Source organism: Oreochromis aureus, linkage group 10, assembly GCF_013358895.1.
Source record: "Oreochromis aureus strain Israel breed Guangdong linkage group 10, ZZ_aureus, whole genome shotgun sequence".
Lineage (NCBI taxonomy): Eukaryota > Metazoa > Chordata > Actinopteri > Cichliformes > Cichlidae > Oreochromis > Oreochromis aureus.
Window position 1 is genome coordinate 3,598,628 of NC_052951.1, and position 15,822 is coordinate 3,614,449.

The 15,822-nt window shown below is 38.1% G+C and overlaps 2 protein-coding genes across 2 annotated transcripts; both read right to left on the reverse strand.

Moving 5' to 3' along the window:
• Window positions 1-3,135: 3,135 nt before the first annotated feature.
• Window positions 3,136-5,897, reverse strand: mmp13a (matrix metallopeptidase 13a). The gene is made up of 10 exons (XM_039617904.1): window positions 5,763-5,897; window positions 5,349-5,596; window positions 5,103-5,251; window positions 4,830-4,958; window positions 4,561-4,722; window positions 4,316-4,439; window positions 4,089-4,222; window positions 3,826-3,985; window positions 3,614-3,717; window positions 3,136-3,456 (listed from the first exon to the last, which is right to left on the reverse strand). Exons 1-10 carry the CDS (start codon window positions 5,859-5,861, stop codon window positions 3,347-3,349), a joined length of 1,419 nt encoding a protein of 472 aa, XP_039473838.1. The 5' UTR covers window positions 5,862-5,897; the 3' UTR covers window positions 3,136-3,346.
• A 1,282-nt stretch (window positions 5,898-7,179) lies between these two features.
• Window positions 7,180-14,666, reverse strand: LOC120442346 (matrix metalloproteinase-18). Its single transcript, XM_039618767.1, has 10 exons — window positions 14,518-14,666; window positions 11,816-12,081; window positions 11,274-11,422; window positions 11,036-11,161; window positions 10,660-10,821; window positions 9,725-9,848; window positions 9,480-9,616; window positions 9,218-9,377; window positions 7,924-8,024; window positions 7,180-7,650 (listed from the first exon to the last, which is right to left on the reverse strand). Exons 1-10 carry the CDS (start codon window positions 14,647-14,649, stop codon window positions 7,511-7,513), a joined length of 1,497 nt encoding a protein of 498 aa, XP_039474701.1. The 5' UTR covers window positions 14,650-14,666; the 3' UTR covers window positions 7,180-7,510.
• Between the last annotated feature and the right edge of the window lie 1,156 nt (window positions 14,667-15,822).

Below are 15,822 nucleotides of genomic sequence, written 5' to 3' on the forward strand. Positions count from 1 at the left end.
CTACTTATTAAATTCTGGTTGTGCTTACTGACCTCGAACCAATTTTATGTGGTACACGGCGCTCAAAAATCTGTCAAAAAACATTTTAGTAGGACTTTGGTAAGCTACGAAGCCGCACCGCTTGATGGATTGTCGGAGCATTACGGCTACCGTAGTCAGGAGCCTCGCGGAGTAATCTGGGTCCTAAACTCCGTCCCCTTCAGGTCCCAAAAACAAACGAACACTGCGGCATCACTGAGAGGAAAAAACTGTCTAAATTCTTTCATCTTTAATAAAATGATCAGCATTGCTGCTTTACCAGGTGTAACAATTAAGTTTAAGATCCAGGCATCCATGAAAACAGAATTTATTAAATTTAACAGAGTTAGCAGTTAGCAGGAAGTTAGCTCGCTAGTTTCCACCTAAACATGATATAGCATGTTCTGACTGAGAGATTTCTGAAACATTCAAACGTACAGCTCTGCTATCACTTCCAACATAAATGAAGACAGAAAACTAAACAGCAGTGACGTTTGTAGGGTTACTGAAGTTGGGCTGTTCAGGTTGCCCTAACAAACCTAGTTAGCAGCTGTAGCTGTGAGAGGTGTTTTAGTGTCTTGAGTCAGCTCCATACCTGGCTGAGAAGGACCATGGGTCAAAGCAGACTCCAGCACCTGGCTGTGATGTCAGTTGAGAAAGAGATGCTTGAGAGACTTGACCACCAAAATGTGATGGACAGATTTACCAACTTCAAGGTGAGGCGACATAGGTTAAAAGAAAAGAAAAAATCTGCAGGGCCATAGTAGTATCTGCAGTAAAGATCTTTTCATACACTGTACCATAGGCCAGGGTGTCTCAATTTTTCTAATTTTTTAATATTATAATAATATAGGACTTCTACTTTTGCAGTGTATTTTTATCTATCTGTATTATATTATACAAAGACATTAAAAGTGAATCTCTGTCCAAAAAATGCACTCAGTTTACTTTTTACTCTCTGTGAGCATCATTCATTATTCTCCAGCAGTAAGTAAGGTTAGGATATGTATTTTTTAAAATTCCAATCCATTCTTCTTTGGCAGCATTTAAATAACCTTTATCAGATTTGATGGTTTTGTTACAAACTTTTCAAAAAAGTGTTTTGCTTTTCTTTCACAAATGTGGGGATTAAATAGTGTTAAAATGTACAAAACAGTGATGTCATGTTTTGTAACGAGGACCCAGGCACAGAGAGACTTGATGAATTTAAGAATCTTATGATTTAATAAAGAAATTTGCAGACTTGCACAGAGAGGGTAAAATTATGACGACTAATAATGGAGATGAAGACAACAGACGACGAGGACAGGGAGGAACAGGGGTTTAAATGCACCAAGGAGACAGTCAGAGGGAACTCGGGACAACTGGAGACATTTAAGGATGCAGGGACTGACAGAGACGGGGAAGTCTCATCGTGACTAGTAAAGTTTACCTTGCCTGGATGGGCAGCTCTCTGGGTGCTCAGCACCCCCAAAGCTCTGATCCTAGAATCGCCCCTGAACCAAAGGGCAAATAACCAAAGCACATGTACATCTAATAAAAGATATAAATATTGAAACACTTGAAACACTCCAGCATTATCCTTTATTGAGGGATCATTTGATTTTACACTTTTACCTAAATGTGGCTCCTGTTTTTGAAACAGATCAACACATGCACATATGATAAAATAACCAGTTTCTCTCATTACATTTCAAACAGGACAGTGGTAACAGCAGCAGGCTATGGATAATGTTAAGTTTTAGATTTTAAATAGGCTATATAAATTTCAATGGGAGCAACAGGACGATCAAATATCGCTGAATTTACTACAGAGTAGGACAGGGTAGCAAACATAGGCGGGAAACACGTTTTCAACACAGCAGGCTACCTGGCTGGGTGTAATGTTTTTCAGCTAAAAAGAAACATGGTCTGACTCCTACCTAACTATATAAAGAGTAACTGAAGGTTAAATGCAGTTAATATGTCCTGTTTTAACCCGGGCACTTATGCATCCGCTCTGCTGTATCTCAGGTCCCAGCCACTATAACTCTGGCAGCAACACGCCAGAGCCAGAGGAGGAGGGAGGCTGGCTGGAACAAACCATTTTGGGAGGGGGGTAGGGTTATCTATAGTTTTGTTGTTAAAATGTTCCATCTCAATTAAGTACTGTATGCTTTTTATATTTTTAGTAGTGTGTCCCACAAACAGCAAATATTGTCCAAAAAAAGTAAGAAATCTTTGGGGGTGCTTTGATTCATTCAACCCAAAAATGGGCTAAAATCGCCCCTGTTCTGAAGTCTTAATTCAGCTCAAGATGCTGTAGATTCCCGTTAGTAACACTTTCGGTCCGCTAGTAAAACGTAGTTCTATTAATCTGCGCTCGATTACTCTTGAACCAGGACCAGATGTAAGTCCCAAAAAACTGAATTGTAGAACTGAAACTGAATGGTGAGAAGTGAATCTGAAATTATTCAAGAGCTAAATTTTTAAAAGATAAAATACGGTTTCAAAGCAAATGAATTCCTTTTCAAAATATAAAATTCAATTTCAATTTAGTGATGATCATTTTCAAACTAATAAATTGAATTTCAAATTAGGCCAATTCAAATTCAGTTTGTAAAAGCATTTATTCAAGGTACAATTCAGATTCAATCCGAGCAATTCAAATTCGAATTTAACTTATTCAAATTCAGTTTCTGATGGCACAGATTTCTGCCCATACAGCTGCCAGAGGATTCAACATTACTGAATCAATGGTACGGAAGTGGAGGAAGCCAGAAGAATGAGTTGAGTAAAGTTTGACTTATCTGACTGTTTTGTTTGCTTAATGCGCCTTATAATCCGGTGCGCCTTATGGTCCGAAAAATACAATACTATTACTTGAGTAAAGAAGCATTTCTTCAACTTTTGCAGCAGTATTTTGTAAATAAAAGAAATGTACTTATACTTAAGTTACCAGTGTGTGTACTTTATCCACCTATGGTTGTAACATTGTAACACAACAGTAACACATTTAAAATGTCCTTATTGATGATGTCAATTTATTTTTACTGTACTCCATTTGACCTTTTGTATACATAAATAGGTCAAAACACAACAACAATTAGCGAGCGGAAGAATTAAATAATGATTGTGACATAAATAAAACAAAATAAAAAGTTATGCTAAAGCTTAACAAAGTTAACATAACAATAACAGTATTAAGTACATAAGCTGCTGTTAACTTTTTAACAATAAAATTAAATATCCGAAAATATATCGACACAGTTACTCTTCTTTCTTTTTTTTTACTGTGCCTTATTTAGCATTCAAACTCTTCTGTAAACAAGTTAGAAAACTGGCTCCTCTAGTATTTGGTGCAGGGCAAGAAGTAGCTGTTCCTCAGCACACGGTACAGCCTCCCGCTCCACATGGCATACTCAAACATTTGTGGTCCACTGTAGAGGTAGGTGTACCCTGCAGAACAGAGATGCTACATGTTAGTGCTGCATAAGGGATTTTTAAAATAGCTGTAAATAGCTGTACATGTAAACTCAAAAGATAAAAACAGAAATATCAAAAACAGAAATCATTGTCTCGTTTCAGTGGTCCTCAAGGCTGAATTGCTGCTCACCTCCGTGCTGCAGAGCTGCAGTCACTTTGGAGGTCATTCCCAAGAAGGTCTCATCCACCTGTTTGGGGAATCCCTCATCCATCTTCTTTGTGGCCTCATCATAACTGGGAAGAGAAAAATGTGTTTAGATTCATTTAACATTTGTAATACAACTAGTAAGCTGCCGTATGGAAATCGGTTGCCTAATTTTCTCAGATCTTACTGGAACACACCTGTAGTATTCACTGCCTACAAAGAACAGAGTCTTCCCACTTTGTTCGTCATAGAGGGCCGCATCAACTTTCTTCACTGTTTTGGGCAGACCAAAGCTGGATATTGGTTTAGGATAGCCACTTACAAGATCATAGCCGCTGAAAGCCCACACCTTATGACCTGTGAACAAACAAGAAGTAGACTTTATAGTAAATCTATGTAAAGGCACAAAAATGCTGACCTGAAAAAAGTGCGACATTAGGTGGACACTGGGAAAGCATACCTTTAAAAAGTAAGACATGATCTGATTGTTGGCTCTCATAAGCAGCATCAATGTCCACAGGGGCATTGGGCCAGAAATTTGTGATGAGAGTTTGCTGAGGTGTGTTGCTCTGAGGGTGGTTGCGCCAGAAGAATCTGTGAAGACACACACAGAAAATGTACATTAATGTAAATGTTTAATCAGCCAATCCCAGAAGCTCAGGTATTCAAGCATTTATTTTGTGATACCTGTCCTTGAAGAAGAGCATCTCTCCTCGCAGTGTGGCAACAGCATCCAAAACCATTGTTGAATCACAGGCATCAGGAGTAGTGGGGGCTGTAGGTCCAGGCCCAACAGGATTTGGATTTCGACCTGGAGGTAATTTAATAAATATGACATTGCACCTATGTTGTAAAATTATTTATGCACAAGTTCTTCTAAGATTTTGGTCAACTCAAATATTTTTAATTAAAAAAATGAATTTAGCACTCACCATAGAGGGACTGGATGCCATTAATGTCATCCCGGGGAAGAACATAGGTGTCAGGGTTACTGTATGAGTACACTGGGTACATGAGAGCACCAGGGTCCTCGGAGTGAGACAAGCCCAGAGAGTGACCAAATTCATGGGCAGCAACCATAAAGAGGACGTAGCCTGAAGTAGAAAACACAGAATTGGTTACAGCTTAGGATAACTCAGGTCACACACTACAGAGTAATAATTTGGACACCAAAGTTCGTAAAAGTAATAAACAAACTTACCTGTGTTTGAGCGGAACGTGAACGTTTCATCTTCGTCAAAATGGGCATCCCCTCCGATGCCAGGACTGGGAGCAAAGGCGTGGGCGAGAGTGCCATCAGGGCCATCAAAGGGGTAATAATCACCATGTGCTGTTAGAAGATAGTAGTTTTAGAGTTGGCCAAACAAAACACAGAGACTAAAAAAGCTTACTGTTCCTGACTGATAGGTGAGATGATCGTGCAATAATACAATAAAAAAAATTCCGTGATTATATTACTTAATGTTAGACTCACCTCCACGACCAAAAGAGATCATAATATCAGCAATGCCGCTGTAGATCCTTGTGAACCTCAGTGGAGTGACTTTGGCCCACACCTGCAGAGCTTTGTCTATGGAGTCATCCACCTCTGCCACAGACATGTCAGGTGTGTAGTTCTCTATCCTGCAGAGCAAAACAAGAAAATCCACATCCAAGAAAATCATTAGTGTGGTCACATTTTCTCACGTTGTGTGTTATGTTGTATCTTTAGATCATTCACCTGTATGTGAGGCTGTTCTTCTGCCATTTGAGGTTGTTTCCAAAAGTGGAGAAACGAGCGACCTGTTCATCGGGAACCCCACAGCGGGGCTTCTTCATCATGGCCAAAGTGTCAGCATCCAGAGACCCGGTGATCTGGAGACCAAAGAATCTCTGCATCTCAGCCAGCTTCTTGTTCAGTGGGCTGATGCCCCTTCTGACAGCTGGACCCTCCTCCTCTGTGAGGTTGAAGAATTTCTTCAGGTAGTTCTGGAAGAGAGAAATATTCAGAGCTTTACCCTCAAATATCTGTCAGCATGTTTAAGCTCAAGGAACAAGACAAATAACAACATGGGATGGACAATTACGAAGTTAATCACAAAGTTTGTCCACCCCAGCCTATGCCAAAAAATAAAAAAGAGCCAAGTACACATACCTTTGCAAAACTTTCATCTTGTCCAGTAATCTGAGATACTGGCATGCAGTAAACTGCTACTGCCAGACCAAGCAGAATGCTCAGAGTCAAAGTCTTCATGCTTCCTCGTTGTGTGCAACTTGTGTCTCAGTGCTGGGAGAAGCTGTTATATAGGCTGGAGTTTGGATGTGTTGAGCAACTACCTGCCGTCAGTGACTAAAGAAATGATCCTTTTATGGAGAAGAGGGGAACTCTGGCTGTGATTGCTCATGACAGTGTTACATGAACAAAAAAACAAAACAATGATGTTGCATCATTGTTGCAGTTTGCAGAGGAAATTGTTCATGAGAGAAAGATTAGAAGAGCCCCAAAATCTGTATTAATCAGATTTTAGTTCATTTGATTTTTATTCAGATCTGACCTCCATGTCCCACAGTGTGAAGAAAATCAAACTGCATTTAATGATTTTATGAAGCTCACAGAAGCTCAGTGACCTCTCTTTATGAAAGTTCTAGAAATAAAATTAAAACTTTTCATATTTTCAAGCTCTTGAACAAATAAAACAAACATCCGTTTTTTCTTTTCCAGAATTGACCTCATAGCTGATTTACAGCAGATTTAATCACATATTTGAGGATTTTCTTTGTGTGTGTGTTTTTTTCCAGAATCATTATTATTATTATTATCACTTTATCTTAATTATTTTCCAGAGCTGGTTTCCTTCTTTCAGCTTAGCTGTTATTATTTAAAAATTAGTTTTCTCAGTGGTATTTGGTATCTGGATTTAAGAAGCTCAGAACAGTTATCACAGTGTATGTAGATGTTCTAGTGTTATTAAACACTATCACCTATGTTTTCTTGGAATGGATGTGTTAACATAAATCTAATATTCTGTCAAACACTGCATAGAGGAATTGAAAGGGTTTTTTTCACTATACACACTTTGTTTTTTGCATGATCCAACATGATTCCAAATGAAAAGAAGTATTTTGCCAGGAATTGGTCACGGAGGGTTTAAAGTGCTGCACATCACATACAGGAAAGGATTATTAATGTTGGCATTGTCATCATTTCTGTTACAAAAACATTAAAGTCAGTTTATTCTACACATTCAATAGTGCCCAACCGCACAAAGTTTTGGAAACTGGAAACTTTTTTTTTCTGTGAGTCAACTGCAGGTGGTTATTTTCCACCTTACCTGTAATTATCCACCAACCACTATGTGTCAGTGTTATAGGCAAACTACATTTCTGTCAGTGCTACACCATACTGGATACAGAGATGAATAGTTTTGACTTTATAAAGTAATGTTCAGCCTCAGGTAAATTAGGCAACAGCAGTAAAAAGAGACATTCACACACACACACACACACATAGTGAATGTGTTTCAACAGAGAAGCAAAGTTTTTTTAATCAGGAAAATGACATTTTTTCTTTGCTAAGTAAGAAATAAATCACTTTGATGGAAAGACACAAGCTTAAAATACATTTATGTTTAGCTGAATAGCTCTAGACCACTGTTGATGTTAATATAGAGAGATTTAAAATTAAAATTAGCAGCAAAATTAGATTAAAACACACATTTCAAATCACAAAAACTGTACAATTCCAATATTACATCACTGCATTACACACTGAGGTAAGACTAACCACACACCAACCACTTCCCACTTCTGTTTTCTGTTCGATACATTGTGGTCATTACTGGGTGTAAAACTTTGTGTCTGTATGCAAAGCACCATCAAGCTCCAGGGGAAGCATTACTTCACTCATCTCCTCTCTGTCACTGTTTCATTGCCTTCCTTTACTTCACATTCCAGCAGCTCATTAACGCGGCTGATGGAGAGCACGCGTTTGAAGTTGGAGTCGTATTTGTAGTCAAGGTTTCCTTTGAAGAAGTGCACAGATCCTGTAGGGGAATCAATATTCATTTAGATTTTGAAACTTAGTCAAATGAATTTTGGCAAACTGTGTTTGCTGTATTGGGCAAGGACTGTCTGTGTACAGTGCATTCAAAAGTATTCATAATGAAAAGATGTAAGGACCTTGGATAGTATTGCCTTAGTTTTAAACCTTTATACCAAGTGTTAGTGTAAATGTACTGTAAATTTTGTTGGATTGAATTTCTTTTTATGAGAAATTGACATTTTAAAGGGCTGAAACAGAAAAGTGACGTAAGTACCATCATAGAAGACAGCTGCATCTATAGGCGTTCGGATCCCTGGCCACTGCTCCTCAATAGACATTGGTGATCCCTCCATCCACTTTTGTTCTTCGTTGTACCTACATTATCACACATAATAATAAAATATAATAGTGATTTTAGAAAAGCAGAGATTAATGTCAGTTTTTTCTTGTTTATGGATGACAACATTTCCTTGGGAAGTGTGATAAACTACGTGACTAATTTACTTAAAGCAACCTTTTGATGACAAATAGTCAAGTTGGTGACAGCGGTTGATTCTGCAAACGCTTGTACTAGAGATGTGCAATTTTGTATTACCTCAAAGCGTAAGCAGGAAGCCTGTCTGGTCTAGACTGGTTCTCATGTAATGATGTTCTGTTTCTATGTGTGAAATAATAACAGTACTCACGCATAGCCATACAAAATACTTTAAAGAAAATTTAAAAACTGTGGAATGATGGCTGCTGTCAGTGCACCGCTACATAGATGAAATGTATTTGAATTAATCTATACCTGCTAGTGTTTTTTCATTTCCATCACAATGTTCTTAATCTGAAGGTTTAAAATAGATAAATGGGTCACAATCCTGTTTAGAGACCTCTCTGTGTGACCCATTTACTAATACAAAATATGCAAAATATACAAAATACATACCAAAATATAATGGTTATCAAATCTGGGTTAGTTATGATACAATTCATGATATAACAAATCATTCATAGAAACATAGAGAAACATAAATGACACCATTACTAATGATTTATAAAAACTTTACGTTTCAATTCAACTATATAAGTTTCACTTACTGTGTGTAAACCATATATTAGTAATGATCCTAAGATCCATGCATAATGATATTGAGAATCCAGGTAGGCTGTGCAGATGGTCTCACATCATCCTGCCATTATTAGCCACCAAAGGGAGGACAGGATTGTGTTTTTGGTCCTTGGATATTTCTAATATAAGTAATAAACACAGTTCTATGTACTTATATCAGTATAGGGTGGACATGACACAGATACAGATATTCTTTGGCTCTTTTCCAACTGAAATCCTGCCTTTGAGATTCTTTGGGCATTTACAGTCTTAAATAGTCATCCTATTACAGCTGAAGTTTTTTCAGAGGATCTGGTAACTGATGTTTGCTGCATTGTAAAAACCTACAAATTGTTTTAAAATATAGGCAACTTTTCTTATTTGTATTTACTTCCTTGGATAGAGTGAGTGACATGAGTATATTTGTACGTAGGTGGTCTGCATAAAGACTTTATGGCTTTATGATCTTACATACCTCCAACACTCATCACCAGTGAAGAACAGAGTATAGCCCTCATCTCTGAAGTGAAGAGCAGCATCTACAGATTTTATTCTGGAAGGGAAGCCCAAGGTTGAGATGCTTCTAGGGAAACCTTCCTCAAGCTTCAGCTGCCTCAGCATCCAGTACTGATTACCTGAAACAAAAACACTATAATTACTCATGTATTTTAAATCTACAGCCAGATACTAAACCGATGGTTTCGCAGATGGTTTTTTTTTTTTTTTTCTTTCTTTACCTTTAAAAAACAAAACAACATTTTCCCACGTATTCTCATAAACGGCGTCCAAGTTGGCCGGTACAGTCTCAGGCCAAAGACTGCTAATCAAGGAGACACGCATTTCATCAAATTCAGGATGTTTGCGCCACATAAACCTGAAAAGCAGGAAGGCTATCTCAAATGAATATTCAGTTTTCCTGTAATCCTTGGACCAAAGAGACACACAGAGAGAATTATGTCCAGTAGTGCACAGATTTACATGCCTGTCTTTGAAAAACAAAACTTCCTGTTGTAGGTCTGTTACTGCATCAAAGGACAAATACGGATCACATTTGGTAGGTGTTTTCGGAGGAGGCCTCTTTGAGGTTGGATTGGTTGGATTGACTCCTGTACACAGCAGAGAGGAACAGAAAAAGACGATTACCCCTGAAAATAAAATTTTGTAAATATAAAAAAAAGGAAACACAGATTTAAAAAAAATTATCAGCAAAGAAAGAGAATAATCTAAAATATAACATGTGAACAGATATTAAATAACTGATGGTGGCCAGTTTATAATGGTTTAGAGCCAATCAGTATTGCAGGAAGTTTACACATAACAAAATGAAGCTTATGCATAAGTTCAATAAGGCAGATCTGTAATGACTAATCTGGCTGCTTTACTGGGTGTTGGGCTTCTTTTCTGTCGTTTACGTGTTTACCACTTTCCCATGCTGACAAGCTCAATATTTACATCCTTACTCTAATCCAGTCATCTTCTTGCCTGCCTTCTTTGAGCCAATCAACCTCTGCTTTCACACCCTCTTTCTTGCAACCCACCTCCCTCCATCTCCATCACAGACACATTAGCCAGACCTCCATTCAAGCCTTAGTCTTCATCTTCACCAGCTAGACTCCAGCGGTCCTGTCCTAACGTCTACTCTAATTGCCAAATACCTTAATTTCTCTCTCTCAATAAATTATGTTCCAAGTGACCTGTCCTTGTTGAATTATTACTGGATTGAATGTTTAATCCAAAACCAGCCAAAATTCTTGTGGCTGTTCTTTTTTTCTTGTTCTTCTTATTTTATGTACAAACTTTCCATTTTAAAACATCAAAGTTATTCAGAGGCTAGCAGGCTTTGCTTAATATCTTGTAATGCAACTGGTAAGCAACATTTCTGAGCTCAAGCAACGAAAGTATCCCGCAGCAACTCACCATACAGTTTTTGGATGTTTTTGACATCATCAAAGGAGAGCTGGGGCTCATAGTTGGGGTCAAAGTTATATGCTGGGTACATGATAGCTCCAGGATCAGATGAGTGGGACAAGCCAAGTGCATGACCAAATTCATGGATTGCCACAGCAAACAGGTTGATACCTGGAGCAGGAGCGCACATCATATTAGTACTTGTGTGATGCAGGAAGGTTGTAACACAAAAGGCCCACTCATGTTTCACTAATTCAGTCTACCAAATATGTAACTGATGTAAAGTGCACTGTATTTCAGTAATACAGCAACTTGAAAAAAATTGTAGCACATGCTTTTAAATTGTTTTTTTTTTTTGTTGTTTGGTTTTTTTGTCCTGAGGTACCGGTAGAATTTAAACTCCAGTCTTCATCAGAATCAAAGTGGACATCTCCACCGATGTGAAGCCCAGGCATAAAGGCATGAGCCAGGACTCCTCCTCTGCCATCAAAAGGTGAACCATCGTTATGATCTGCAACAACACGGTGCTATTATTGTATTACTCAGTAAGTCCTTTATGCCCTGTTTCACCACCTGCTTCATTATCGTACATGAATGAGGAGAATGGTGTCTTTAAAGCTTACCTCCACTATAGAAAAAGATGTCAATGTCAGCCACTTCCATGTTCCGGTTGCGAAATTTCAGAGGTGTGACGTTGGACCAGAGCTTCCATGCTCTTCTAAAGACTTTCTGAGCCTTAAGTGCTGGGATGGGGAATTTTTTGCCAGCGATCCTAATGATAAAAATTCACCATTAAATGGATTCACCTTTGCTGATGTGACATATTGAATTTGAATGCTTTTTATGTTATTTTGAGAGACTGACAGTCTTAAAATTCTGAACAGTCATTCATGGTACTCAGGCACTTAGCCCTACTTCAATCTGCTGTCTCCAGCCATAACATAGCTGAAACCTGGTAGATCATTTATTATCCTGCTATATTTTTTAATGTGTCCAGTACTGAGTTTTATAACGAAAACAGCATCAGACTCACGTTTGAGGCTAACATTCTGATCAGCCTCAGCTGTACTTTGTTAACAGCTAAGCTAGTTAACGCTGTAAACACTAATTTTGTGAAGTGACAGTTACAATACTGACCACAGAAGTCAGTCTTATTATTTCTAACCTGTAGCTGATCCTCTTCTTCTTCCAGCGAACTGTTTCTCCAACGTGCTCCACATCTGACAGTCCACAGCGCGGCTTCTTCATCACTGCTAGAGTCTCTTTGGTGAGCTCTCCACTTGGAGGCAAACCAAAATACTGTTGCATCTCCCGCATCTTTGTCTTCTTATCACAGGATCCGGTAGTCGAATCATCATCTTCACTTATGTCGGCGGTCCTCTTCTGTCTTTCTGCCTTGGGCTGGTAGCCGTAAAAATGGCGCAGATATTCCTGAAGAAAATATTCCTCAAGTAAATCAGTTGAAATAAACATCTTTACATTGCTGTGAAAAACTGTTTCCCCCGTCATTTTGCATTTTCAACACATTAAAATGACAATTCACTTAAAATTATAACACACCTGCCTTCACCCATTAGCTGCAGCTAGCCAGTGTTAGTGAAACTTTCTATGAAATGCATCTGACATTGTGGCGCCCTGAAACTTTGCAAATATAGAATGTAATGTAATTTGGTGAAGCAGACCCTCCTCAGGTGATAAAACATACACTAGGTATGATCCTTCGTATGTTAAAGTTCTGTTCTCCACCTTTGGTGTACTACTGTATGTGGAGTATCTAATGTATGTGGCTAGTCTCTAACCAGATGCGATTAGGAAGAATGACAATGTCAGTCATGGCGGGGCAACATGGTGGCTCAACAAACTGGTGCCCACTCCTACATATATATATGTATGTGATGGGTTAATTCAGAATTTATTGCTGGTAGTCATAATTACACACTAATCGATGGATATTTATGAGTACAACAACCCGTATTGTACTTTTAACAACTGAGTTTATCATTAAAAACTACATTTTGTATTCACTTGGGTCATTTTTTGTCTAACATTACAATTCATTTGATGATCTGAAACATGTAAACATGACAAATACACAAAAAATAAGGAATGGTGGGTGGGAAAATGCTTCTTTTCATAGCACTGTATAAAGTACAAATGTTCACACATTACCATTGTTGCTTTGGAGGAACACAAATGCTCAACCACCCCTAAAATATCTTTACTGTGACACTTCTGGGTCATTTTGACCCAGTATTTTGAGTTTCCTGTGTTTTGGTTTCTGTTTGTATTTTTGAACCCCTCTGTTCTGTGTGTTTCCTGTTTTACTTTGAAGGTCAGTGTCTCAGGTTTGATTACTCCCAGCCGTGCTCCCCTTGTCTGTCTCATGTCCTTGTTACTGCCATTTGTATTTAAGCCCTGTGTTTTCTGTGCTTAGTGTCGTGTCGTTAAAGTTTGTTCACACTCTTTGTGCTGTGTCTCCTTTCTTTGTGTCCCAAGTATTCTTAGTTTCGAGGTACCTGTTCGCCAGTTTAGGTTTTACTTCAGTATTTGAGGTAATAAAGCTGCGCCCTAAGTGAACTCTCTGTTTCGGAGTCCTGTGTTTTGGGTCCTTCATCCTGCCTGCCACACAGCTCAGCCATGACATTTACAGTAAGAATTCCAGAAATGTTCTCAGACGTTTAATGATAGTACAGTGCAGAAACACTTTAGCACTCAAGTAACTGCAGGTGTCAACATCAGACACGCTCACACTTAAGACTGCACACCCTCCACTGCTGCTCTATAAGTACCTGTGTTTCACACTCTGCCTTAGTAGAAGCATTGTTATTAATATAACTAACTCCAACCAGGAGCACACTTCAAATATATTTTTAAGATTGGTAGTAACTAAATGGTTCATAAAAGATTTGACAAAGATGTCTTTTAAAAAGTTATTTTTAAATAAAGCCAAATTCTGTTATTGAAATCAGCTTCAGCATGAACATGGCATTTAAACATACAATTTCTTGTGTCTGGCGAGTGCTCTAACAGTGTCATTTATTCAGTGCTGCTGTCTCCCGGCTGCTGTGTTACCGTGCAGTCAATGTTTTCCTCAGAAGTGGTTCACAGGCATTCACAGGGCACCCTCATAAAGAATCATTATCAGTGCACCACATTTTGCTTCAGGTGAGGCATCACAGGTGAAGACAAGCCAAAAAGGAATTAGTTATCCATTCAAGTCATTATAGAAAAGAGATTTCTAACGACTTATTATTTTGGAAGAAAGAGAGGAGTTGGTTGGTTAAAGTCATTAAAATAATTAACTGTCTGTGCACTAATATAAAACTATATTATAATTATATATTATGAAACAGTCTGTACAGTTTTTTAAAACAACTTTTAAACCATTTATCAATATTAAACTGTTTTTTGCAGTGCCTGTAAGCCTAAAATGACAGTTTCTTAAAGAAAAAATATTATAGTAGAGCACAGTTGTACAGTATAGTACTACTAGCTATTTGTTTTATAGTTTACTTAAAAAAATGTTGATAGTGTAATCTGCACAAATTGTCAATAAGGTATAACTGCATGTCCGGCCCTTCCATTCTTCTCAAAATGTCAGTTTGATAATGTCTTACTCCTTGAAACACACAGTGACAGGATGTCCACTGTTTTCACTTTAGCAAGGCCCCAAATACAGTAAATTCCTAAATGCAGGAACTTTTGGAACAGTGACATCACCAGAATGTCAGTAGTATGCTTGAAGTGGGGTTCAAGAGTGAACCCCTCTATGAATAAAACAACAAAGACCTACAAATCTAGCAGCATGCCTTCCTTTTTTTTTTTTTTTTTAATAGCGATCGTATCCTTCAAAAAATTGCTAAATACCTCTGCAAACTCTTGGTCAGCTGCAGATAGTCCAGGAAGAGCTTTCTTAGGCAGATCTGCTATCCGTAGAGGGAAAGGGATCATTAGAGTTTGGCTGGGCATCAGAAGAGTCAGGAAATAAAACCAGAGCATCTTGTTTAACTGTCAAGTATCCCAGCAAGTCAGTATGTGTTTGAGATGCACAGCTGCTGATATACAGCGCTATATGCAAAGCTGTGGCAGGGACCACGTGTTAATTACGTGCTCGTGTCCCAACAAGAAGAGGAAGGTGTCTCAGTACACAGCAGGGTATTCCATAAAGTTTCTTCAAAGACAGACCAGAGCCCTTATTTATAAAGCTTCTCTGGAAAGTGTAGGAAAACAGTCCTAACTGGTCCAAAATTCTCAGTAATGTATTCGTCCTTCTTTTTTATCAACATTCCTGCCATAGTAGCTACTCCTATCGCATCCAGCACTAAATTAAAATCACAACAAGGATGCTACAAAGATTAAATTCAAAATTCTTTAGAATGACTCCATTAAGAATAATCTTGCCGTGGTATCTGCAAAACACTGTCTATGCTGCAAAGAAGAACTTCTTTCAGTTCCTTAGATGGTAAAGTTGCAGTTACAGCTGTTCAGATTGGAGATGCTACTACTTCCAAAGCATCATGATTGGACAATAGAGTGCCAAAGTGGTTCTTGTCCGTCATCCTTAGACATGTTTTAATATCATTTGTGTATTTTCTATTTCTCTAATTAATCCATTATCCACAAGTTTGCATATTTGAAGTGCTATGGAAAATCCACAATCCACAAATCCATTTAATCATTGTGGATAACCAAGAGTCAACAACTACGACAGCTAGCCCAGAGGCATTGTACTTACCTTTACTGAAATGTCTGCCAGGTGAGAAACAGCCATGCTGTTATCCTGCATTGTTTTTATTTTTATGCTCATGTTTCCTTTAAATAAAGAAAATAATAATGAAACCGCGAATAAAGACAATAAATCAGCTGAAGTGGAAAAGAAATGATGTGAATAGATGTATAGATTATGTTTTATGTTCAAATTTTTAGCTAATGTTGTTGGAACATCAAGCTGACATTTAAGAAAAGCATTAAGAATTCTAAAATAAAATCAAATTGAAATGCACAAATGTTTGAACAGCGACTCAGTGTGTGGTTGCGTGTTGATTTCGATGGCTGTTATCTCCTGATGTTATTGTGTTACCACAAGATAACGCTGGCTATGTAGATACGTTTCTGTAATTGCTTTCTTGAGAGATTAGTCTAGTCTGAAATTGCCAAGTGGCAGAGATTCAC